Below are 25,105 nucleotides of genomic sequence, written 5' to 3'. Positions count from 1 at the left end.
CCCTCGGAGCATGCCCACATGTGGAAGCTGGGGTGGGTGGGAAACTGGATGGGGCTTCTCCTTTAATATCCCCCTTTACCTCAGATACATGAAAGAAACAATATGGAAATAATAGTCTGACCCACTTTCCTATAGTCCTTGAACCTTTTTACCCTAATTAACTATGTAAAGATTGTAAAAAATATAATGAAAAAAATGAATGAAAAAAAAAAGATGAGCTCAAAGAGAGAAGGGGCCAGACCACGGTTTTAGCCTGAGGAAGATGTAGGACTCTGAACAAAGACAGGAAACAAGCACATTTCCACTTCAATAGGAATACCCAGGAGCATGCAAGTCGGGAGTTAGGAAGGAAATGGCAGAAAGTAAGACAGGGTCAGACGCTGCATATTTCCTGAAGGGCTATCTACCCTCCACTGCTCCTTAGACCAGGAGTCTGTCTTATCCTGGACATGTAATTGCTTAGCTAAGCTTCGTGGTTCTACCAGCAAGACACATGGCAGTCACCATTTCCTGTTCAGCTCCCCTGCCCCTACATCACAGCTAAACCACCCCAGTTTAACTCACTATGATGGCAGCAACAACCTCTGCTTTCTGTCGCCCTTTACAGTCTGTCCTGCATAGGCAACCACAGGAGCATCATTTTAAGAATTAAGCCATGGGCCAGACACTGCTCCTGCTGGCAGGTGCAAAAGCCACAACTGGGGGTGGGCCAGACAGAGGGACCTACAGGGCCGGAGCTGCAAGCATCCAGGGGCCAGGTTGCTGCACCTGCCTTGTCAGGGAGGCTTTTGGTGTTGGCAAGCAACATGTTCTTTCACTTCATGTTGGCCCCAGACATGTCAGGACTTCGAGCTCAGGCACCAGAACTCATGGGTGTGATCTATCCTTGGCTCACTTGTTGCCGGATGAGACCACTTACTTAGCTGACTCCTGTGCAAAGAAGCCAACAGCATCTCAGAGAACTGATGACGACGCAGCCATGAGCACTGAAAGGAAGTCTCCCAGCTTGTGAGAACCATCCATTAGATGAAATTTTCCAAACCCAGGATAGGCAAGCCCAACGCCCCTATTCAGCAGCAAGTAACCACAGAAGATGGGATGAGCCTGCACCCTTCAACAGTCCTCAGATTGAACAGGACATCCGTCTCTAAGGGAGGGATGAAACAGGACAGGTAACCAGGAAGCTTAGGGTCGGGAGCCGGAAGCCACACTCCCTCTGCTCTTTGTAAATTCCATCCACCTATCAGTCAGTGACCTTTCCCCAGGGACCTACTTCCTCTTCCTTTGGACTTGGGGTGGTATCAGGAGACCCCTCCCCTTCCCAAGATCACTTGAGGACAGGCAATGCAGAGGAGGACTCTCTTTTTCCACAGACACAGAATATTCTGCTCTCTCCCAGCCTTCCCTTCGCCACCCACTCCACCCCAGAATATACCTTATGTAGAGCTGGAATCTCCTCATCTTTTAAATAAACTTAAAATTTTTAAGAATTAAACCAGGGTGGGTTTTTGATATGACTGGGACACTAGCAACCCGTATCAGAGTACCTGGTTCAAGCCCTGGCTACTCTGCTTCTGCTCCAGCTGGCTGCAAACATGAACACTGGGAGGTAGGAGATGGTGGCCTCCTAGCGTCCCCACCTTCTGTCACAAGGACCTGGATGGCATCTCAGGTGCCTGGCCTTGGACTGGCCCAGCTCTGGCTGTTGCGGGTATTTGGAGAGTAAACCAGTGAACAGAAAATATCAACACCTCTCCTCTTCTACCTCTTTGACGCTCTAATAAAATAAAGAGTGAATCATTTCATAGGATGCCCTTGATTGTAATCCTGTAAGACTATGTACTAAGACGGGCACCAAGGACTACGCCCCAGCTGCCAAGGAGACCATGGGGAACTGGATTGCCTTCGGAGGCCGAGAACTCTGAGGTCATCTGCTCCCACTTGGATCTCCCACCTGGAATGGAAGAAGTCCAAATCCTTCCTTGCAGGAGTCAATGTCATCGGAACAGCAGCCAGGAGCCCTGAGCAGCCCGCAGAAACAGAAGAACAGTAAACTTCCTTCGGGAATCGGGAGAGGAGATTTCTCTGGTCCTTACCTAGTTCCAACTTTGGATCCCCACCCTCTCCTGCAATGACCATCAGGGTCGCTCCCGAGTCCCTCCCCCACAAAAAAAAGATTAGACAGATAGAGAAAGCTCAGCACCAGACAGGAAACAGTCAGCGTGGACTCACACATACCTTACTAGCTAGGACACAAAGACAAGTTACTCCTCACTAAGGTATTGAAGATTTCTCTGCACACCCCTCCTAAAACTGTTCTGTGCCTCAACTGTTGACAAATGCCTCGTTAGTTATAAGCCAGCATGGACTATCCCACAATCCATCAAGTTCAGTGAAAATTATGCTTCTACACTACAAACTACTAAATACAAAAATGAAAATAGACACAAGACAGCTGATTAGTATCCTATAGCCATTTTAAGGTGTATATCAGCCAGTTGTGTATAAACTAAAATTGAAATGTCAATGAAGTAGTCACAGGATGTGGTTAAGAACTTGCATTTTCTAATCATACTGGTCACTCAATATCATGTCAATTAACTCCATAAGGTTGTAAACCGTGGTTGATATTATGTTGTGGCTTTTTAATGAGTCAGGGTGATATTCTGCCAGCTCTACCTTCAGACCACAGATGGTCTCCCCAAGAAACTGTTGGATTTATCTGGACAATAAGATGCTGGACACTATGTCTGGTATATGCTTGCAATGAAAGAATTATGACTGGATTTGATCTGTAATACTGCAATAAGGTGGAGGAATCCACCATGGGGGGAGGGTACAGGAAGGAGTTGGGGGAATCCCAGAGCCTATGAAACTGTATCATAAAATCAAATGTAATTAGGGCCCGGCGCGGTGGCGCAAGTGGTTAAAGGTCCTCGCCTTGCACGCCCAGGATCCCATATGGGCGCCGGTTCTAATCCCAGCAGCCCTGCTTCCCTTCCAGCTCCCTGCCTGTGGCCCAGGAAGGCAGTCGAGGACAGCCCAAAGCTTTGGGACCCTGCACCCACATGGGAGACCCGGAAGAGGCTCCTGGCTTCGGATCGGCATAGTATCGGCTGTTGCTCTCACTTGGGGAGTGAATCATCGGACGGAAGATCTTCCTCTCTGTCTCTCCTCTCTGTATATCCGCCTTTCCAATTAAAAAAATAATAAAAATAAATCTTTAAAAAAAATCAAATGTAATTAAAAAATAAAGACTATGTACTAAGAACAAAGGTCAATGGGCCAGCATCCCATATGGATACTGGTTCAAGTCCTGGCTGTTCCCCTTTCATTTCAGCTCTCTGGCTACTCGCTTGGGAAAGCAACAGAGGATGACCTGATTGGTCGGGCCCATATCTGCTCATGTGAGAGACACAGATGAATCCCCTGACTCTGGGCTTTGGCTCGGCACAGCCATTTGGGGAGTGAACCAGCAAAAGAAAACTCTCTTTGTCTCTACTTTTTTGTAATTGTGCCATTAGGGAGAAAAAGTTCTTCCGTCTGCTGATTCACTCCCCAAATAGCAGCAAGAGCTAGAGCTGGGCTGGCCCAGAAGCCAGGAGCTTCATCTGAGTATCCTGTGTGGACACAGAGACCCAAGGACTTGAGCCATTCTCTGCTGCTTTCCCAGGCCATTAGCAGGGAGCTGGATTGGAACGGGAGTAGCCAGGATTCCAACCGGCACCCACATGGAATGCCAGTGTCACAAAAGGAGGCTTAGTCTGCTATACCAAGGCATCAACCCACAAATACATATACTTTCTTATTTTTATTTGAAAGGCAGATTTACAGAGGAGAAAGATCTTCTATCTGTTGGTTCACTCTCCAAATGGATACAGTGGCCAGAGCTGAGCTGATCCTAAGAGAGAGCCCTGGATCCCCCAGGTGGGTGAAGGGTTCCAAGAAGCTGGGTCATCCTCTACTGATTTTCCATGCACATGAGCAGGGAGCTGGACCAGAAGTGGAACATCCAGGACTTAAATGGTCTCCATATAGGATGGCAGCAATGCAGGTAGATCAGCCTGCTATGCCAAGGTACCAGTCTCAAATACATCCTTAAAAAATACAAACCTTGGGCCCTGCGGCGTGGCCTAGCGGCGCCAGGATCCCACATGGGTGCTGGTTCTAATCCCAGCAGCTCTGCTTCCTATCCAGTTCCTTGCTTGTGGCCTGGGAAAGCAGTCGAGGACAGCCCAAAGCTTTGGGACCCTGCACCCGTGTGGGAGACCTGGTTCCTGGCTTTGGATCGGCACAGCGCCAGCCGTTGCGCTCACTTGGAGAGTGAATCATCAGATGGAAGATTTTTCTCTCTGTCTCTCCTCTGTGTATATCTGACTTTGCAATAAAAATAAAATATCTTTTTTTAAAAAAAGACAATTGTTTCGTATTCTCATTTAAAAAATACAAACCACAGTGTATACTGTGAATTACAGGGCTGACATAACCTCGCTGCTTGCATCCTCCCGCTCTCTCTTTTCCCTGTATTCCGTCTGCTTCCAGCCACACGGCAATACGCCCACACTGTCACCTCTCACTGTGACCCTCTCACTGGGTCATTTTGCCGTTTCCCAGACTGCTCTCCCCAAGGACTCAAACACTGCCCTCCATAAATCACAGCGCGCCACATCAGAAAACCGGCCATCGCTCACAGGAAATAAGTACAGTAGGGGTTCCATCTTATTTGAACAGCAAGGACACTGAGCTGTTGCATGCTCTGACTCGCCCCTCAGGTGCATGCAATCAGGGGGAGTGCGTGTTCGGTCCCGGGACGCCCTCTAAGGTTCCTGCACCTGGCCAGCGCTCGAGCCCCCTCCTCTCCCGCCGGCCGCCGGGCCCTGGAGCGCCCACCATCCCCGACGCGCCTCGGAGCGAACTCTCCCTTCGGACTGTCGTGGCAGCCATGGCCACGCCCCCTTCCTTCACGCCCACAGGACGAACCGGAAGGCATCGCCCAGCCCTCCGGTCCCGGCCCGGAAGTAGATGCGCCTCACGGAAGCCGCCTTTGGCCCTGCGGCAGCTGCCGTCGCCGCCGAGTTGTTGGAGCCGGCAGCGTAGGAATGGTGAGACGCGGCTGGCCCCGGGGCGTTCAGGGCGAACGTAGGGGAGAAGCGGGGCTTCCCGGAGCGCCGCGGTGACGACCGGCACCCCACACAAAAGCACCGGGCTTGGGGCTCCGCCCCGGGCGCGCTCCGGCGTCTGCGCATGCGCTGGCCGGAGCGATGGGGGGGTGCGCCGGGAGCTGTCGCGCGTGCGCACTGGGGGCGTGTGAGGGCGGGTGGCGTCTGGTAGTGTGCGGGTTCGCGTCCCGCCGGCAGGCTGTGAGCTCGCCCGGCCCCTCGGTGCTCCTCCTGGATCCAGCAGTTCTAGAACCCACTTCCCGCTCCCCACTCCTGAGCCCCTGAGGCAGACCTGGCCCGAGCCCTGTCCCCTCATCTCAGGGGTTCGTGTCGCCTGGGGTGGCCCCTAAGAGCGGAGACCCCTGTTGGGGGATAAGTGTGAAGTACCCAACCTGGGCTTTTTGTTTTGTGTGTATGTGTGTTTGTTTTAGCCTGCATAAAGTATCAGTAACTTGTCAATAAAAGCCACTGAGATGGGCTAGTTAGGGTTCACTCCTGCTGCCTTTTCCTGTAGGGGGGTGTGTGTGTGTGTGTGTGGCTCATGCCCCCGTCCCTGGCCTTGGTCCGGGGAGTTCCTTTTTCTGGAATCCGTAGTTCTCCGGTTGTTATCCGAGGTGCCGGCAGCTGTGTCTAAGGCTCCTCGTTGCTGAGAATATTGCTGACTTGGTACCCCGTTGCACTCGTGGGGCTGCGGGGTACCTGAGCCAGGACCAGGAGGTGGGACTGGGCCTCAGGTAGCTCAGCTCCCTTTCTCCTTTGCAGACTCGCCTCTCAGCCTCCCCGCCCACCTGCTCTGAATCCGTGGATGAGCCTGTGGGACCCTTCCTCCTGGCCCTGTGGTGTGGAACCTGTGGCTTTGGGACTGTGAGACGATGGACAAAGGTAGTAAGGGGCAGACCAGTGTCTGGATGCTCAGGCACCCAGCACATGTGTCTTTGAGTCCTGACTGGGCCTTGCCACCTACCCCTGGGCAGCAGCACTCATGAACTTGACAGAATCGTGGCCAAGTGGCTCTGCCTTACCACTCTGACTTGAAGGCCATGTGTTGCACACGACACCTGGAGAATGACCTGGGGCGGAAGGTCGGGGCCAGGCTGAGCCGAATGGGAGCTCTGGCCTTAAAACCCCAAGGGCCAAGGGGGCCGGGGAGGGCCAGCTGAGGCGAGGTCCCCAAAGGGGGCATGGCTCTGCTCAGCTCTGCACGGCCTGAGCTAGCCACTTCTCTCCTTGCAGATTCTCAGGGGCTTCTAGACTCATCCCTCATGGCATCCGGCGCTGCCAGCCGCTCGGAGGACGAGGAGTCACTGGCAGGGCAGAAGCGGTCCTCCTCACAGGCTCTGGGCACCATCCCGAAGCGCAGAAGCTCCTCCAGGTAGTGAGGGTTTGGCGGGCCAGGTGATGGCCAGGGGGAAGAGCCATGACATTGGGTTGGCAGCCCCAAGCATAGCCTGCTGCTCTACCTGTTCCTGCCAAGTCACTCGCAGCCTTCAGCCTCGCGTCATCTCAGAGGGCCACCGCAGCGTGGCTCGGCTCTGTGGTCCTGGCTGGTGGGCGGGAGCAGTTAGCGCCTTGTGTGTGTGCCTGGCGTCAGCGAGGGGCTGGGAGTGTTCACCAGACGGGTCCTGCTGCAGGTTCATCAAGAGGAAGAAGTTTGATGATGAGCTGGTGGAGAGCAGCCTGGCCAAGTCCTCCACGCGGGCCAAGGGGACCGGCGGGGTGGAGCCGGGGCGCTGCTCCGGGAGCGAGCCCTCCTCGAGTGAGAAGAAGAAGGTGAGGGGCTGAGAGGCACAGGGGCGGGAGCAGTGCCGGGGTTCGTGTCCCCAGGAGTCCCATCGAGGCACCTGGCTGCTCCAGTGTGAGCTCCTGCCCGGCTCCCAGCCGGCTCCTCCGGCTCCTCCTCCTCCTGCTTTCTGCTGCAACTCCCCCACCTGCCAGTGCATCCTGTATCACATTCCGTGTGGGAGGCCTGGAGCATGCATCTATTCTGGGAGCAGACAGCCTGTTCCCAGCATTGGCAGGGTGTAAAAATAACCCCCAGGTGGCATCGCTCCGGCCCCTCGCCACCCACCCACCCTCCACGCTGTGGCTGGGGTGCCCCCAGCTCAGTGCAGACCCCATATGGTCAAAGATTGTGCAGCAGTTAGCTGGCAGGGATAGGCCTGGGTGACAGGGAACTGAGCTTGCTGCCTGAGCTCCCTAGCAGGGCCTGGGGACAGAGCTGCTGTCGCATGGACGGGGTCCTGGGGCCAGCTCTGGGCTCACTCTGCTCCTCACCTTGGCCTAGGTGTCCAAGACCCCCAGCACGCCCATACCACCCAGCCCCGCCCCGGCCCCGGGACTCACCAAGCGCGTGAAGAAGAGCAAGCAGCCACTCCAGGTGACCAAAGACCTGGGCCGTTGGAAGCCAGCTGACGACCTCCTGCTCATCAATGCTGTGTTGCAGGTGGGCCCCCGCCCCAGTGAGGCCCTGTGGGTGGCTAGGAAAAGGGCCCAGGGCCGTCCTGGAATGAACTCCTCTGGGGCCTTGCAGACCAATGACCTGACGTCTGTCCACTTGGGCGTGAAGTTCAGCTGCCGCTTCACTCTGCGTGAGGTCCAGGAGCGCTGGTACGCCCTGCTCTACGATCCCGTCATCTCCAAGTGAGTATGGTTGGCTTCAGCAGGGGGCACGTTCTGAGGACCCCAGAGTTGGCCCCAGGAGAGGAGAGCATAGGACCAAGGCTTGAGTGGCCGGCTTCACCCAGTCCCTGCCCTTGTTCTCCTGGAGCAGTGCCACCAGGTACCCGCAAGCTCCCACGTCAGTGCCAGGAGCTGCAGTTCCACCGCTGGGTGCTGTGTGGCTCTGGCAGTTCATCTCCCAGGCGCTCTGTGCCGACTCCGATGGCTCGCCCCTCAGGGGAAGGCGTTGGCGGTGAGGAGCACCTGGGCTGCTCCCTGCTGTCGCTTGTAGCCTGCGTCCAGGCCAAGCCAGGCACATGCTGCACACATTGCCCTTCTCAGCCACTTAGGAGGCCATCTGCGGAGCTCAGGTGGCTGCCTCATGCCCCTGCCACCATCTTTACTACGCTGCAGCCAGAGCTATGGTTTCTCCAGGGGCTGTGCTGGGCTTTGGGCTTCCTCTGACGCCTGGCCCTAGGCTGTGCATTACCCAGGTCCTCAGGTGTGGGGGAAGGAGGTGGGGCTGCCTCCCCTTACCACCTCTCCTCCTGTGCTCAGGCTGGCCTGCCAGGCCATGAGGCAGCTGCACCCGGAGGCAATCGCGGCCATCCAGAGCAAGGCCCTGTTCAGCAAGGCAGAGGAGCAGCTGCTGAGTAAAGTGGGCTCGGTAAGGCTGAGGGGCAGGGTAGGGTGAGAGCTGGGCCACATGCTAAAGGACAAGATGGGGACCACAGACATGCCATCCCCACCCCTGCCCACGCCGACATGCCGTGTGTTTCTTGGGGGCCCTTGTAGTTGGGTCTTCAGGAGGACCCACAGCAGGCTCCTGGGGAGCTCCGCTGGGGGACAGGGCTGGGAAGGCAGAGGGAGAGTGTCTGGTACCTGGAGCTTGTCTCTGACCCCACAGAGCAGCCAGCCCACCTTGGAGACCTTCCAGGACCTGCTGCACAGACACCCGGACGCCTTCTACCTGACGCGGACGGCCAAGGCCCTGCAGGCACACTGGCAGCTCATGAAGCAGTACTACCTGCTCGAGGACCAGACAGGTAGCCCTCCAGGGGCGGGCCAGGGCAGGGGGCTCCAGGTCATGCCTCCCTCACCATGCGGTGCGAGGCGGCACAGCAGGCAGCCCAAGAAGCCTGCAGTCTTGGGCGCAGAGCCAAGCCCTGGAGTCATCACCCGCTTGTTTCTCCTGGGCGTCTCTCACCTTGCCGTGAATAGCACATGCATATTTTCCATGGGTGATGTTCCAGCTGTTGTCCACACTACTGACCCTTCCCTCTCCTTCCCACCCTGGCTCATCAGTCCTGTCTCCAGGTCCTCATGCCCCCATGGCGCTCTCCCTGCTTCCCTCTCCCACCTCACCTCTGCCAGGCTGTGCCGCGCACAACCCTGAGACTAAGAAATCCCATGAGGCCCCACACCCAGTGCATCTGTCTGTGTCCTGCAGCCGTGGGCCTGCTGCCTTCCCTCCCTGCTGACTGACGTGGGCAGGTCTCCCAAGTGACACCGGGGAGCTGGCTTCCAAGTGCCCTGTGCAGCACACTTGAGCTGCTGGGGTGGTGGTGTGGCTCTCCACACCACTTGGGAAGGAAGCTTGGCGGTGGCGCTCTTCCCCTTACGACCAGGCTCCTGAGCTGCCAGAAGGGAGGGAACTGTCTCTGGCAGGATGTCCTTGCCGTAAGGATGTGTTCCTTGTGTTCCTTAGGACTCAGTGTGGGGGGGGGTTGTGTTTTCTCGTTTGCTATTCAGAGAACAGGTGGTTCCCCGTTAGCCATCACCAGGGACTTCAGGCAGCCCAGGCGAGGAAGGGGCTTCAGAGCCAACTGTCCCGTCACCTGCCTCCCGGCACAGGAGGCTCCTACAGCCCAGGGCTGCACAGTTGCAACAGAACAGGCCTTGCGGCTACGAACACCACCCAGAACACACTGCTCCTGGGATGTGGGGCATGGTCCCTTGTGTGTTTTCATCAGAAAGGAAAAAACACTGAGGCTGTCAGGGAGCATGTCAGATGTCTCACTGTTAAAATAATGAAACTGATTTCACGGCCCTTCGGGAAGCTGTCTTGAGGCGGGACGGCTCCCTGCCTGTGTGGCACTCTCTGGGTTCCCCCACCCCGCCTCAGCAGGAGGTGCCTGGCAATGTGTGGCATGGCACAGGGAGGAGCTCCCACTGGCAGACCTGGCCCTGGCTCAAGTGAGGGTCAAACAGTTTAGCCTTCCTCTTGTACCCATTTCTTTGTAAAATGGAGTCAGGAGTAGTGCCTTCTCCACATAGCCCAATCCTGCATAATCCGGTCTCCATTCTTCCCTCTCCCGGCTCCGGTCGGAATGTGTGCTCAGCTGCATGGAATAACCGGGTGCTCACCTTCCTCTGTCATTTGTTCAGTGCAGCCACTGCCCAAGGGGGACCAAGTGCTGAACTTCTCTGACGCCGAAGACCTGATTGACGACAGTAAACTCAAGTGAGTGGCCAGGGCCCCATTCTGCGGACTGCCCATCTCCTGTGGCCCCGTGCCACGCCCTTGTCCACCCAGGAGGGGCTGTGGCCACCCCACTGAGCCTGAGCCGTTCTTCTCCCCTGCAGGGACATGCGCGATGAGGTCTTGGAACACGGTGAGTGTGCTTGATGGGACAGGCTGCTGTGACCCTGGGCTGCTCCCTCCTGACCGCCCCCCCCTGCCCCCCAGAGCTGACGGTGGCTGATCGGCGCCAGAAGCGAGAGATCCGGCAGCTGGAGCAGGAGCTGCACAAGTGGCAGGTGCTGGTGGACAGCATCACAGGTGAGCGCCGCCGGTGGCTCTGCCCCATGCCCTGCTTCCTGGGTCCCATGGCCTGCGCCCGGCACCTTCCCCTTCTGACTCTGCTTTACCCCAGGCATGAGCTCTCCGGACTTTGACAACCAGACACTGGCAGTGCTGCGGGGCCGCATGGTGCGCTACCTGATGCGTTCTCGAGAGGTGAGGCCACCACGGAGCCCTGCCTGGGCGGCATCCTCTGCCCTGACCTGTGGGTGCTGCCCCTCCCACGGACTCAGCCCTCACCCGCCATCCTCCCCAGATTACCCTGGGCCGGGCGACCAAGGATAACCAGATCGACGTGGACCTGTCACTTGAGGGTCCCGCCTGGAAGATCTCACGGAAGCAAGGTAGCAGCAAGGAGCGGTGTGAATGCCTCCCTCCTAGCTCCCCATGGCCACCACCTCCCCCGTCCCATCCCCCCTTGTCCCTCTGCTGTGTAGGTGTCATCAAGCTGAAGAACAACGGTGACTTCTTCATCGCCAACGAGGGCCGGCGACCCATCTACATCGACGGGCGGCCCGTGCTGTGCGGCTCCAAGTGGCGCCTCAGCAACAACTCCGTGGTGGAGGTGAGGAGGGGAGGCAGGCAGGCAGAGCCGGGGGCGTGGGGAGCCGGACAGGGCGCCTGAGCCCCATGCCACCTCTGCCCTCCCCTCTGCAGATCGCCAGCCTGCGGTTCGTCTTCCTCATCAACCAGGATCTCATCGCCCTCATCCGGGCCGAGGCTGCAAAGATCACACCACAGTGACTGGTGATAGCGGGGGACCCTCTGCCCCGTGCTGCCCCAGCCCCCCTCGGGACATGGAGTTTGGGCTTTGGGGAACCTGAGCCTGGGGAGACAGCAGACCAGCTGCCAGCCCGCTGCTCGCAGCCCCGGGGAGCTGGAGGACCTGGCTCCTGGGCTGGAGCCCCCACCGTGCTCTCCCCTCCGCCCCACCGCTTACCATCCCACTCCAGGTCTCCAGCTGTTAGCTTCAGACTTTGTTGTATTGTTTTCTCTTTTGTAAATAAAAAAGCACCAAATCCCAAAGTCGTTTCCTTTATTATTATTTTTTTAATATAAAAAAAATGTGGGGACAGGTAGAGGCAGGGGCACATGCAAGGATGGCAGAACCCCTCCCTGTCTTCAAGCCCCTGCCCCCACCTGACCTGGGGGATCCCAGGAGGGGGTCCCTAAAGATCCCCAGCCTGGCCTAGGTGCTGCAGCATAGTACTGTCCAGCTCCCTACCCTGAGCCAGCGGGCAGCACAGCATCCTGAGGCTGGGGCGTGGCAGAAAGCAGGCCTGGCAGGCAGAGCCCTGGCCACCTTGCTATACCTGCAGCCACGGGCACAGCGCACAGGCCGGAGGTGGCGCTCAGACCCCGGTGCCTTCTTCCTGGGTCCACTGCACCGAGCCAGAGCCATGGCAGCCGATGAGCACCATCTCTAGGTTGTGGGGGTCCCAGGGCAAGGCCAGGCCCCCTGGCCCCGGAGGGGGCTCTCCAGTGCTGGTGGTCTCGGCCTGACTCACACACTCGGGGGCACCAGTCCTGGCTCCTTCCTCGGGAGGAGGCGGTGAGGCTGGGGTGCTGGACTCAGAGCAGAGTTCTTCTGAGGCAGGGGGCTCCAAGTCAGAGGCAGAGGCCCAGAGGGCAGAGGCTCGAGGCCAGGGGGAGCTCTGAGATGCTGGGGGGCCCCAGGGCCAGGGTGCCAGGAGAGGAGAGGGTCCTCGTGGATGGGGCCAGGTTCCGCTGGAGACAGAGCCAGCTGGGGGCTGCAGGCCATGGGAGCCAGGCTCGGTGTCCACCCGCAGGGGCCGCAGGAGCTCTGAGGGGCTGGCCGGGCACTGGGCTTCCCCCGGAGGAGCCAGCACAAGCTGCACGGCCTGCCGGAGGGACTGGAGCCCCTCCCGCATCTGCAGCACCTGCTCAGACAGCTCCATCACCTGCAGGGAGGGGCATCACCAGGAAGGAAGGGCAAGAGGGTCAGCTGCCTTGCCCGTGCCTGCGCCCTCCCCGCCTTGCCCTTCACCCACCGCCTGCTGGAGCTTGTCAAGGGTGTCTGTATTCCTCGTCTCGCTGGGCCCAAGGGGGACAGTAAGCAGGCCATTGTCTGTGGATGGAAGGAGAGGGTTACCAGCCAGTGAGTGTGGCCCAGGCCTCTGCCAGACTGGACCTGACTCAGTAACAGCTTGTGGCCCGGCCTGAGGCGCCGTGCTTTACTCATATGTCTGGCTCCCTGGAGACCCTAATACTGCTGCCCGCGGTCTGCACCCTACTGCAAATACTCAAAGCTCCTGACCTGTCTGCTGCCCAGGCCCTGCCCTGGGGCCAGTTCCAGCCCCTGGCTCCCCAGGCTTCTACCTCTGGAGAATAGCCCTATGGTGAGGGCTTTAGTTTACACAATCTCATTGAACAAGCACAAGACAGAAGCTAAGTGCACGTGTGGGGGAGCTGACAGAGCAGGGACCCCAACCCGGTCCCCAGACACACACAGGCACCGCTCTAACGCTGAACACACCTTGCCTAAGATAAGAGGTGCCGAGGTGTGCCAGGGCGAGGGGTTGTCTGCCAACCCGCCCATCCCTGGCCCAGGTACCTGGCACTGGGGAAGGGCTGCTGCTGCATTCTGGACCAGGCTTGCCCACACGGAAAGAAAACTTAGGCTGGTCCGAGGAGCCACAACCATCCTCAATGCCATCCACAACCCTGCAGACCCAAGAGGGCAGTCAGGGACAGACACCGCACCATGTTCACAGCCAGCAGCTCCTGCAGCCCAGAGGGGCCCCGAGAGGATGCTAACACGCCATCCCTCCACTGAGGGTGTGCAGCCTGAGCAGGGGGGAGCCCACACAGCTGCAGGACGGAGTTAAGGAAGGCTTCCCGGAGAAGTCAGGCTTGCCCCATGCAGGCTGGAAGTTGAGATGGGTGGAATGGGGCCTGGCTGGCAGCTCACCTGGGGCTGAGCTCTGGAGGCACGATCCATGGCACAGGGGGCAGCCGCAGCCCCTCCAGGGTCCGCGGGTGAGCAGAGGGTCCGGCCTCCTCCTTGGAAGCCCCTGCCCTGCCTGGCCGCCCTCTGCCACCCAGGCGAGGCCGTGGCGCCGTTTGACACGGGGACAGCAGCTTGGCAGCTGAGGACGCAGAGGTGCAGCCAGGGGACAGCAGGGGACTGCAGGGCTCCTCGGCAGGTGCCGGGGAGACTGTGGGGCCCTGCTCCCCATCTGTCTCCTTCTCCTCCAGCGTGGACATGAGGGTGTTGTCACCACTCAGGGAACTGGTGTCCACCTGAGGACAAGCATGGGGTGGCTGGAGGCCATCAGTGTGGGAGGCCCCACTTGCCTGCCCTCCCAAGCCTCCCTCTTCCTTGAGAAGGGACGAGCAGCCCTGCTGAAATGGAAAGCCAGAGATGACACTTGTAGAGTGGGGGATCGGGTGGGGGTGCAGGGTAGGAAACAGCCCTAGAGGCATGTTGTTCCCTTCAGGATTTCAGCCACATGGACTGGCCTCCCTTTATTTAGCTGCAGCATGGGTAGCTGGCTTAGAATTCGTCTAACAGTGCAGCTGTGCCACAAAGAAGTGTGGGAAGCCAGGAACAGCTTGGGGTGGGAGACTGCTGCCCCCCCCATGTGCCATGACCCCCCATCAGTGCCAGTGGACTTGGTTTCCTTGACCTAGGACTTGGCTGTTTTGGATGGACGAGGGAGGGCTGGGTAGCTGATGAATGTATGCACGCCGGGAGGGGCAGGGTTGGAGACCAAAACCATGCCTCACAAGCAGCACCTCACAAAGCCTGCCCCTGTGCACATGTACCCAGCACCCTCACCTCTGCAGAGCCTCCTCCAGCACCCAGGTTGTAGCTGAGCTCCCCTCGGAGGCCGCGGCTGAAGCGTGGAGCAAACTCGGGGTACAGCGCGAGGCTCTCATGCAACCCTGCCAGCTGCAGACACTGAAGGACACAGTACGTGAGCCCCTTCACATCGGCATTGGCCTTAACCACCTGCTCACGTCTCGGCAGCTCACAGCCAATCAGATCGCCTTTCCCTGGGGAGAAGAAGCAGAGACCATCAGCCCCGACCTCTGGCCCCAGGACCAAGGACAGAGGCCCCAGGCTGGACGAGGCCCTTACCCCTGCTGCCTGCCTCCCCTACCCCACCTGGCGGGGGGCGGGGAAGCTCCCCAGTTGGCCTCTAAAATCCCCATAGGCCATCGAGGTGCAGCTGGTCCTGGAACTAGTGGCTCATTGCCCGGGAAAGGGGGTAATGGTGACAATGTCCAGCAGCTCCAGGCCCCAAGCCCTGCTGCCTCCCAGCTCCAGAGATGATGTGCTTAGTGGAGTCCGCGGGCTCTTCTTTGCTCCCTCAGACGGTGTTCCTGTGCTGGCTGCACTGCCTCTGAGATACCAGACGGAGTGGGACAGATGTGGAGGCCGTGACCTGGGCACCTCCGTCTAGGCACCCTAGGTGTTCACGCAGTTTAAGTGCCCGGCAGAGATGGAAAATCCCGGAGGAAAGAAAAGGAAATCCTTTACATTCCCTTTCCTTCCGAGCCAGAGTTCCCAGCTAGATCCTACGCAGCACCTTTAACAGGATGACGATATCCTGTGCTGTGCCGGGCAGCACACCCCGAGCCCGGGGCGCCTCCAAGCGGCAGTGGACTTGAACTTGGATCTCTGAAGAGGTTCCCACACATCCGTACATCTTGTCTTCCCAGCCCAGGCCATCGAGGGCTCCTTTAGGAAGGACTGGCAGAGGCACTGGCTGTCCCTCAGGCCAGCTCAAATAGGTGTGTGAGGTCCTTGTCTCCTTCCAGGAGGTGACCCCAAAGCCAAGAGCAGCACCGAGGAGGATGGTCCCAGGGTCTGGGCACAGCCCCTCACTGGATGGGCACAGGGGTCACTGGGCCAGCCTTGGGTGGAACCAGGCCATGGGGACGCACTGCAACCCAGAACCTGTATGTGCAGCAATAGCATGCATTAAGCGGAACCTAACTCCTGCTGCTGGGATGCTGTGGTGACAAGGACCCGGGTTCAGGCTACCACCACTCTGTGGCTTGGCCTGAATCACTAACACTGAACATGGCTCTTCTGGGAGCAGGGTGAAGTACTCCCCTCACCCTCAGGAGTGCCTGGATGCACCTCAGGCCACATGGCCTCCTTGCCCCAGGCTAAAGACCTCTGCTCCAAAAACTACCCTGAGTTCTGCTCCCAGCTAGCCACTGTGAAGGGAGCAAAATTCCCTCTCCACCTTTCTGATCCTTTCAGTTCTCCACGCCCTCTCCGGGATCACCAGGCAGCTTGGTGAAACATCCGTGTTTGCCGGGACCTGGTGGGAACCAAGTGGAGGCCGAAAGGCTGGACTCAGCCGCCAAGGACCCCATGGCATCTGCTGCTTCCTCCTGCACAGAGCAAGACTGGACACATAGCAGCTGCCCGGGGATGGCCACTGCAATGCCACCATGTGCCTCTGCATTGGAGGGCTGCCAGGTCGGCTTCAAGCCTCAGTGCCTGCGGGCTGCAGGCGTTTCCATGTTGAATCCACAAGCGCTGCTCTGCCTCAGTGTAACTCCGCGCTGTCCCTCCAAATCCCAGCATTCCTTATCACCTGTCACAGCCCATGGCACCTTACAGAGGCAACCCGAGCCCCCAGCGCTTGACTATATTCTCCTGAAGTTCCGGAACAGCGTCCTGAGACCCCTTCCCGAAGCACATGATGAGGGACCAGCAGACGCATCCCCCACCCCACCCAGGTGGCCAGGGCCCGCTGTTCTTAAAGCTCTCTGACCTCAGCCTCTGTCTCCTCCTCTGCCCCCCTGGCCAGCTGGCAGGGCTGAACCAGAAGTGGCAGGTGTACAGTGCCATGCCTGGGTCCGCCCCACAGGAGCACCCCTCTCCTCCTCCCATCACCTCCGCCCCTTCCTTGTACCAACTCATGAAGTGCATGCACTGTGGGTGCTGTTCCCTCAAGCTCAGCCCGGGATCAGGAATACAGCATCTCACCTCTCAAGCCACAAATTCAGCTTCTGTTCAGCCCTGCCTGAAGCGGGCCCTGGCATTTGCATGTGTGCGGTCCAACTTTCTGCCCTTCCCATCCCCTCACTCTGTCCATCGCTGGGACACAGCAAGACTAGCCATCTTGCGCTCACTGAGCAGCCCCTTGGGGACTCTGCAGATGAGGGCCCAGATGTCTCTCCCAGGGGCACTCACGGGTCCCTGTGCCCTCTTTCTCACCCTCACGAACCTAGGATGGCAAGCACCGTGCCGCCCTTGAGCACCTCCATGGAGCCGGAGCACACGAAGTAGAGGGCCTGGAGGGCGTCACCCTGGTGGATGAGGTACTCGCCCGGTGTACAGAAGGCGGGCCGCAGGGCCAGCGACAGGGCCCGCAGGCAGCCGCGGCTGGCGGCCTCGAACAGCGGCAGCTGCAGGACCTCCTTGTGCAGGTGCATGGCGATGTCTGCGCGCAGCTCGTCCGGGAGGCTCTGAAGCAGCTGCGGCGGGGGAAGGGGGTGAGCAGAGCCTGTGGAGAGGGCTGGGGGCACGCTCCAGCCACCCCGCCGCCTTCCAGCCTTGGGACAGCCCAGCTTTTCCCTCCAGGCCTCTGACGGGCCCAGTAGGAGCTCGTGTTCCAGCCTCCATCTCCAGGCAAACCCGGGACTGGGCAGGAAGGCCCCAAGCCGTCTGAAAGGCCCGCGCACCTCGGCCGTGTCGATGCCGTTGTTCGCTGCCCAGGTGGCCTGGAAGCACTCGAGCATGCGCTGTTTGAGGGGCTTGGGGATGCGGTGCGTGCGGATGTAGTCTCGCAGGTCACGGGTGCGGCTGTGGTAGAGGAAGCGGCGGGCGTACATGCGCTGGATGATGGCCGTCACGTTGCCAAACACCACTGCGTGCATCAGGGCTGGAGGGGGCGGCACGAGCCGGTCACACCTGCTGGCCGCGCCCCGCCTGCACCTGCCAGGCCCGCCCCAGCACCGACCTCGCTGCCCGCGGCTTCCCCCATCTCCCCTCCGACGCTGGACGAGCTGGGGCCCTGCCGCGTCTCACCGCCAATAAGCATGGTGCAGATGGAAAAGATCTTCTCCGTGTCCGTGTTGGCGGACACGTTGCCGAAGCCCACGCTGGTGAGGCTGCTGAGTGCGAAGTAGAGCGAGGTGATGTAGGCGCTGCGCAGTGAAGGGCCACCCAGGAGCTCCAGCCCAGTCCCGTTGGCCTCGCCTGGGCTGCTAGTGCAATTGTCATTTGGCCCAGAGCCGTTCCTGTCTGCGGGCGACCGGCCCACCAGATAGTAGGGCGTCTCCAGGCGGCGGGCCAGCTCCTGCAGCCAGCCTGGAAAGAGCAGAAGGCAGCCTGAGCAGGCAGAGGTGCGGGACAAGCCACGCACGCTCCCCCCAACCCAGAGCTGCCTGCCCCTGCCCTTCCTTGGTCAGCCCAGCACCTGCTACCTAGCCCAGAGACCCCAGACAGAAGGAGCGTGGACTCCTGGGAACCTGAGACTGCAGCCAGCCATATTGGTAGCCAGCTAGTGGTGGGTGACAAAGGCTGGGTCCCCAAGGCTGAAGCAGAGGCCCTCTCCTCCCCTCTTCCACCAGCCCATGTCCAGAAGCCTGCCACCAACTCCCCCTTTTACAGCTTCGCCCCGCCCTACAAGCCACCCCGAGCCACGCGGACATGTGTCCCCTGCTTTGAGGCAGCTCAGCTGCCCTGCTTCTTGGGGAGATAAGGACCCATGGGTGAGCACCTTGGCTGGAGCCACAACATGGCCCTCCTGGGGGGCCTGTGCACACGTGGGGCGCAGGCAGGTGCATGTGGTGGTGCTTGCGCGCCACTTGGGAGGGTGGGCACACTGACAGACACTAGAACTCAGGTTGAGGACAGAGTGGGCACAGGCTGGCAGGTGCGTGCACCTGTGCAGGCAAGGTTGGGCCACCAGGTGGAGAGGCTGCACGAGCCCCAGTGCCTCCAGCAATCGCACATCCTCCGCTTGGCCTGGGCGGGAGGCAGGACTGAGCTGGAGGTTCCTTCATGAGCTCATGGTTGCTGGAAGTCATTCTGAGCCTAGCTGGAACCTTGTAGGAGTTGTGGGGTGTAGCAGGGTCCTGGCAGAGCTGAGGGCCCTGAGGAGGTGGTGAGCGTGGGCACCCATGTGAGTACGGCTCTGCCTGCCTCCCTCGCCCTCCTGCTGGGCACACAGACCTACCCTGCATTTTCCCAGCACCTCACTGCTGTCCATGCCATGCCCACAGCCCTCCTGTCATCTGCCCATTCACCTGCCCAGCTGGGTGCCAGGGCAGCTGCCACCCAAGGGGCCCCAGGTCACAGTGCTGTGAGCTGGAAGACTTCCTGGAGGAGGGAACATGTATGACTGGACTCCATGGACAGGTAGAATTCGGATCCAAGGAGAAGGAGAGGGGGCTCTTTCTGAAGAGAGGGGCTGGGGATGGACAGAGTCCGCCCTCCTGTTTGAGATGCCTGCAGGGAGGGAGTGTGTGTGTGGGGGGGGCTGGCAGGTCCAGATCTTGGCACCAACCTAGTGGGGGAGGGAGAGTGGTGGTGGTGGGGGGGGGAGAATGAAAAGCACTTGAATGCTAGCCCAAGCACAGCGAGGCCACCCTGAACCCACGGGGCAAGGTGGCAGGACACCCGCATGTGTGTGTCTGTTAAAGAGCTAGCAGAGCCCCGCCAACTCTTCCATGCCAACTGCAGAGGAGCCTGTAGCCCGGCCGGGAGCAGCCCCCATGGCAGGGGACAGAGGTGGAGGTCGAGGCAGCACTTCTGTTCCCACCACGGTGGGGCCTGTGAGGGGTGCCTGCCCCCACGTGAGCTGCAGCAGTCAGGGACACACACGGCACACACACACACAGGTCTCCTGCCAAGCGACAGGCCACACACGGCAGCCTTGTCACCCCAAGGGAGTGCCCAGAGTGGGGTTTCCAGGCAGGGTTGGAACCCTTGCAACCTCACCAAGGAGCACTAAGAAGTAGGGGTGCAGGCAGGGTGAGGTGGTGGGGACCCGAGAGAAAGGACAGGAGCTGAGGACAGAAGTGAAGACCCAGCAGAGGCCAGGCCAGCAGAGGGGAGGGAAGGACTCGCCATCACAGTGTGACTGCCATCTGCGGGCAGAGGTGGGGACACACACCCGTCCACCTCCCCATCAGGACTGAAGCATCTAAGGGCAGGTGGGAGAGGCTGTGGCCATGGAAGGGGAAGGTCGAGCACACGGGCATGGCTGCGGGAAGGTCCTGGGAGGGTGAGGTGACAGGTGGGTGGCGGGGACCTGGGTGGGGCAGCAATGGGAAGTATGAGCTCCAGCTAAGGCGTCCGGCCGGGGATAAGGAGGGTGAGCGACGCTCGAGGGAGTGGGCGCCACAGGCAGTGGGCAGGCTGGACAGGAGGCCGTCCACTTAGCGGGGGCAGCCACTTGCATACACTCGCTGGGGCACAGCACAGCCCCCGCCCCTGTTCCCCAGGACCCCGGTACCGATCTCGGGCAACTCCGCTTCACTGTTCTCAATCTCCTGCTGGCCGATGTAGAACCAGACGCAGGCGACCCAGTGGGCGAGCAGGGCGAACACGGCCATGAGCAGCGTCAGCACCACAGCGCTGTACTGCGAGTAGCGGTCCAGCCGCGGGAGCAGCCGCAGCAGCCGCAGCAGCCGCACGGTCTTCAGCAGGTGCGCCCCGACGTACTGAGAACAAGCCGAGGCAGCACGGAGGTCACGCCGAGGCTGGGCCGGCTGCACCCCGCCGGCCCGCCCCGGGCCCCACCCATCCAGCCCAGCTGCACGGACCACGTTGACCTTGAAGGCGTGGAGCAGGTCGAAGGGCAGCGCCGCGATGACGTCCAGCAGGAACCAGGTGGTGACGTAATGGAGGCAGATGGACTTGGGGGCGAACACGACCTGGCCTGACTTGGACACGAACGTGGTGCGGAAATTCAGCACGATGTCTGCGAGGAGGAGCCCCCGAGGGAGTCAGTGGGGGCGGGAGGGAGGACACTCTTGGTGGGCAGCTGCCCTGAACTTGGCGCTGCCCCATGCCCTCGGTGCACATCGTCTGAGTTAGGCCTCACACCCGTCTTGAGGAGGGAGATGCGGGGGCTCGGGGTCAGCCGGAGCTTGAGTCTGACTTCCAAGCTTGCAGGGGGACAGAGGGCGCGCGGCACAGGGCGGGCGCGCGGCACAGGGCGGGAGGACGGCGCGCGCGCAGGCACACATACCCAGGATGAAGAGCACCTCCACCGCCAGGTCGCAGACGCTGGGTGGGCCGCGGGCGGCGCTGGGCTCCCGCGCCGTGCTCACGCACACGCTGTAGGGCACAGTGACCGCCACGTAGAGCGTGGCCAGCAGGATGAAGCCATCCCACGTGGCCCTCAGAGCCCCGCAGTGCAGCAGGATGAAGGGCGACTTCCTGATGGCGGCCACTTTGTACTCGGGCAGGTTTGGTTTCTCACCAAACACCCCCTGGGGAAGGCACAGGCTGAGGTGGGCTTTCGCTCAGCGCGCACCTCCACACACATGGGCAGTCATCGCCCTTAGCTTCATCCCAGCAGCCTCTGGCCAGATCGGAAGACAGCAGCAGAGACCACACCCCCCTCCACCCCTGAGGGCACCAGCTGGTGAGGGGCAGAGCCAGGATGGAATACGACGCACTTGACACCAGAGCCAAGGCTTGCCTGTCTGGGTCAGATGCAGGAAATCGCCTCCTGTTGTCCCAGCCCCAACATGCGCCCTGAGCGCGGGACTCCCTCGGCATTCTGGGTGTAGCGCCCCCACTCCCCTGCTCTGCCTGCTCCCACACCCGAACACACCCACATGCCTGCTCCATCTACCTTGTTGAGCTTATGCTTGCCCTTGGGTTGCTTCTGCAGGTGCCCAGACAGGTGGTAGAGCACGGCCCGGCTTCTCCGCCGGTTAGCATTAAAGCCTTTAGATCCTGCCCGGCCATAGCGGCGGCGGCCACCACCTGCAAAACATGAAGGGTTGGGACTGGTGCTGTGGCACAGCGCGGTAGTCCACGACCTGCAGCACTGCATATGTGTGCCACTTGGAATCCCGGCTGCTCCGTATCCCACCCAGCTCTTCGCTAATGTGCCTGGAAAAGTAAAGGAGGACAGCCCAAGGCCTTGGACCCCTGCACCTACCTGGGGCGCCTGGAAGAAGCTTCTGGTTCCTGGCTTTGGATGGGCTCAGCTCTGGCCATTGTGGCCATTTGGGGAGTGAATCAGTGGACGGAAGATCTCTCTTTTCCTCACCCTATCTTTCTCTATCTCCTTGTGAAATTTTTTTGACTCTTTTTTTTTTTTAAATTAAGATTTACTTTTATTGGAAAGGCAGATTTACAAAGAGAGGGAGAGACAGACAAAGATCTTCAATCTGCTGGTTCACTCCCCAAGTGGCCACAACAGCCAGGGCTGAGCCAATCTGAAGCCAGGAGCCAGGAGCTTCTTTTAGGTCTCCCACATGGGTGCAGGGTCCCAAGGCTTTGGGCTGTCCTCCACTGCTTTCCCAGGCCACAAGCAGGGAGCTGGATGGGAAGCAGAGCAGCTGAGACATGAACTGGTGCCCATAAGGGATCCTCGTGCTCGCAAGGGGAGGATTAGGTAGTTGAGTTGTCATGGGGCAGGGGCAGAACTCTTAAGTAAGTAAATAAATAAATATTTGTTTAAACAAAGATGAAGGAGCACCTGACACTGATTGTAAGCCCGAGGGCGGGTCTGGATCACTCATCACTTGCTTATTCTGGGGAGAGCTGGGATTTTAGGCATTCCTCGCTTTCTGGGGCCATTTGCTTAAGGACACACTCCCAGGACCTGCTTCCAGGGGGTTAATGGCTCAATGAGGCCACAGGTATCGTCTCCAGGGGAAGGCAAGAGGGCAGAGTGCACAGGGGGTCCTCTGGGCAGGAGTGGGGCTCTGAAGGGCCCGAGGTCTGGCTGCAGTAGGAGTGGGGTGTGATGCTGAAGCTTGACGTCATGAAGAGGTAAACGCAGGGCTGGGGTGGGGGCATGGAGGAGGAGAGTCCCCAGACTTAACATCTCTGTGACGCACCTCATGCTGCCCCAGGCCTGGAAGGACTTGCAGGGACTCAGACCAGGGCTGGTCTGGCGGTGTGCCAGCTGGCCGGGAGCCAGGCGGGGCTGAGCTCAACCAGCAGGTGTTGAGTGGGCCTGCTTCCAGGGTCTTAGCAAACTCAACCCTCTGGGTCTCACCTGGTCTAGCTAAAGATGTCTGCACTGGGCCTTCAGAGCTGGGGCCAGCACACACCTCTCCCCCAGCATCAGTTAGCAGGTGCACAGGGGGATTAACACAGGCTAGCAGCCTAGCATGACAGCCTGTGGATACCCACCTGTTTCCTTCCAGTTGTCAGGGCCCCCTCGGGTCTTGGTGTCGCTGATGTCTTTGTGGGAGACCAGGAAGAGGGCCACCTCCCCTTTCTCATTCTTTATGGGTATCACATCCAGGAGACACCAGAATGGGAGCCCTGGACACAAAGACAGACTCAGCTGCCCCCCACCCCAGGTGTCGTCACAAGCGGGACCTGGAGCAATTCATGTCCCCTGAGGCTGAGGCTTGATAGATGGGGTGGGAGGGCCGGGGGGGGGGCAGACGGGACCCCAGGACGTCTGCCCTGTTGTGCATCTGAGACTGGGGGAAGAGCAGGAGTGAGGGGCCCTGGGCCAAAGGTGGGGGCAGGATGCAGGCTGGAGGAGCAAACGGGGTGAGACAGGGAACTGGTGCCCAGGGGATGGGAAGATGGAGGGAGGGTAGCCAGCCCAGTGGCCCTCACCACTCTTCCGGTAGAGGATCAGCTCGGCCTTGAACTCTTTGTGTTCGTCCAGGGCCTTGCGGATCTGCTGGCGGACCAGCTCGCTGGTGTCCGGCCCGTAGAGGAAGGAGCAGGCGCAGCCCCGCTGCATGACCTCGGCCCTGGAGAAGCCCGTGAGGTCGCAGAAGCCATCGGAGCAGTAGACCACGGGGAACAGCCCCGCCACCTGGGCATTGCCCAGCACAAAGTTACTGTCTGCAGGAGAGCGCCCGCCTGTCAGAGGGGTGCCCGGCCACTGGCCCTCCTCTCCCCGATGCCTGTGACCCAGCCCCGGCCAGGAAGGTGAATGGGGGGGAGGGGTGTGAGCCTGGGACACGGGGTGGTCCTGCACCTGGCATCCTGTGCAACGTGAGAACTCAACATGGTTTTGGATGGCTCCTGAGCCCTCCTGGGTGGGCATGTGGATGCCCAGAGGGGCATGGCATGACTGGTGCCAGGCCCTCCTCCATCCCGCCTGCACCCCTGCCAGGCTTGGCCACTCAGCCAGGTGCTCAGGTAGGCAGGCTGTGGGTGCCTCCCAGGGATGCCCACCCTGCAGGAGAAGCAAGTGGTCCCGCAGCCCTGGGGGCGCTGGACCTGCTCAGGAAGGAGTAAATGTGATAAGGAATGGGGGTGTAAGGACTGGTGGCTAAGGAGGGGGGGGGGGCGCTTAATCAGCAGGCTGCTGAGCCAAGCACACTGACAAAGCAGATGGAGGAGGTTGGAGTGGGGCTCGCATGCTCCCGGCCTCTTTGCAGAACCCAGTCAGTGCAGGGCCTGTCTGTTCCAAGAGTTGGGCATCACCCCTCCCCAGGGAGGCGGTGCGTGGGGGAGGAGGGGAAGGGGCACCACCACTTGTCCTCCAGCTCAGAGCTGACCCCCACCCCCAACACAGGAGCCAGAACTTCCCCGGGGCTGCTGGGTGTCCCCAAGCAGCTCCCAGCGCAGGTGGGAAGCAGCAAAGAGGGGCGCGGGCACCTACACGCTCCACCTCCCTTGCAGACTCGCCGGCTGCCCCCAGCACTGCTCCCGGCTGCACCCCACTCGCCGGTCGAAGGGCAGCCACGTGGGAGCCTGCTAGGTCAGACTTGGCGAGCCCCACCACCTCGCCCCGGGAGAACGCAGCGTCCCGGACCCCAGTGACAAGCTGGAGGGGCCCAGCTCGTCTGCCAGCGGGGGATCAGGGGGTCACACTCACGCGTGCCGTCGAAGCGCGTGGCGATGGTGTCCAAGAAGGTGTTCTGCGGCGCCAGGAGCCCCCGCATGGCCGGCATCTTAGGCTGCCACGGCCGCCTGCCCCATCCCTCCGGGGCGCGGGGACTCAGCGCCGGGGGAGGGCGCCCAGCTCGGCCGCCCCCCGCCGGGCCCCGCAACCCCTAGCGCAGCCGTCGAAGCACAGAGCCCGGCGCGGACTTGAAGGCCCCGCCAGCGGCGGGTGCGCTGGGGGTCGTCCGCGCCGTCGGGGCCCCGGGCATGGCCCCCCCAAAGCCGGGGCTCCAGGCTCCGCGGCCGCGGCGCTCCGGGCACCCCCGCCCCGCTCCCCGCCGCAGTTGGCGTCTGCGTTGCGGGTCGGCTCCCGCTCGGGCTGCGCTCGGCGCCGGGTCCCCGCAGCGTCCTCCGTCTGTCGGGGAACAGCGGCAGCCTCCTTCCCTCCCGCGCCCGCCGCCGCCCGCACCGGGGTAACCATGGAGACGGGGCACACCCAGG

At 60.4% G+C, this 25,105-nt stretch overlaps 2 protein-coding genes across 4 annotated transcripts; one reads left to right on the top strand and one right to left on the bottom strand.

The window, feature by feature from the left end:
- Positions 1–5,011: 5,011 nt before the first annotated feature.
- Positions 5,012–11,642, top strand: MCRS1 (microspherule protein 1). 3 transcript variants are annotated; one of them, XM_040978717.1, is made up of 15 exons: positions 5,012–5,102; positions 5,922–6,041; positions 6,393–6,531; positions 6,791–6,929; positions 7,444–7,602; positions 7,690–7,799; positions 8,376–8,484; positions 8,725–8,863; positions 10,206–10,281; positions 10,404–10,432; positions 10,507–10,599; positions 10,694–10,776; positions 10,877–10,964; positions 11,058–11,185; positions 11,278–11,642. In XM_040978717.1, exons 2-15 carry the CDS (start codon positions 6,032–6,034, stop codon positions 11,362–11,364), a joined length of 1,389 nt encoding a protein of 462 aa, XP_040834651.1. In that variant the 5' UTR covers positions 5,012–5,102; positions 5,922–6,031; the 3' UTR covers positions 11,365–11,642. The 3 variants fall into 3 exon arrangements, with proteins under 3 accessions (XP_040834651.1, XP_040834660.1, XP_040834670.1); XM_040978726.1 differs by lacking the exon at positions 5,922–6,041; XM_040978736.1 differs by lacking the exons at positions 5,012–5,102; positions 5,922–6,041 and adding an exon at positions 6,243–6,252.
- Positions 11,643–11,760: 118 nt separating this feature from the next.
- KCNH3 (potassium voltage-gated channel subfamily H member 3) lies at positions 11,761–24,724 on the bottom strand. The gene is made up of 15 exons (XM_040988575.1): positions 24,597–24,724; positions 23,381–23,614; positions 22,940–23,074; positions 21,423–21,556; positions 20,811–21,054; positions 20,383–20,540; positions 20,073–20,280; positions 17,639–17,920; positions 17,293–17,492; positions 16,836–17,085; positions 14,423–14,640; positions 13,553–13,884; positions 13,196–13,305; positions 12,633–12,709; positions 11,761–12,542 (listed from the first exon to the last, which is right to left on the bottom strand). The coding sequence occupies exons 1-15, from the start codon at positions 24,670–24,672 to the stop codon at positions 11,973–11,975; spliced, it is 3,228 nt and encodes a 1,075-aa protein (XP_040844509.1). The 5' UTR covers positions 24,673–24,724; the 3' UTR covers positions 11,761–11,972.
- Between the last annotated feature and the right edge of the window lie 381 nt (positions 24,725–25,105).

The sequence above is a fragment of the Ochotona curzoniae genome, unplaced genomic scaffold (assembly GCF_017591425.1).
Source record: "Ochotona curzoniae isolate NIBS_2020 unplaced genomic scaffold, NIBS_Ocur_1.0 contig_1014, whole genome shotgun sequence".
In the NCBI taxonomy this organism is placed as follows: domain Eukaryota; kingdom Metazoa; phylum Chordata; class Mammalia; order Lagomorpha; family Ochotonidae; genus Ochotona; species Ochotona curzoniae.
Note: the sequence above shows the minus strand (reverse complement) of the source record. Positions and strands in the feature narration are given on the sequence as shown.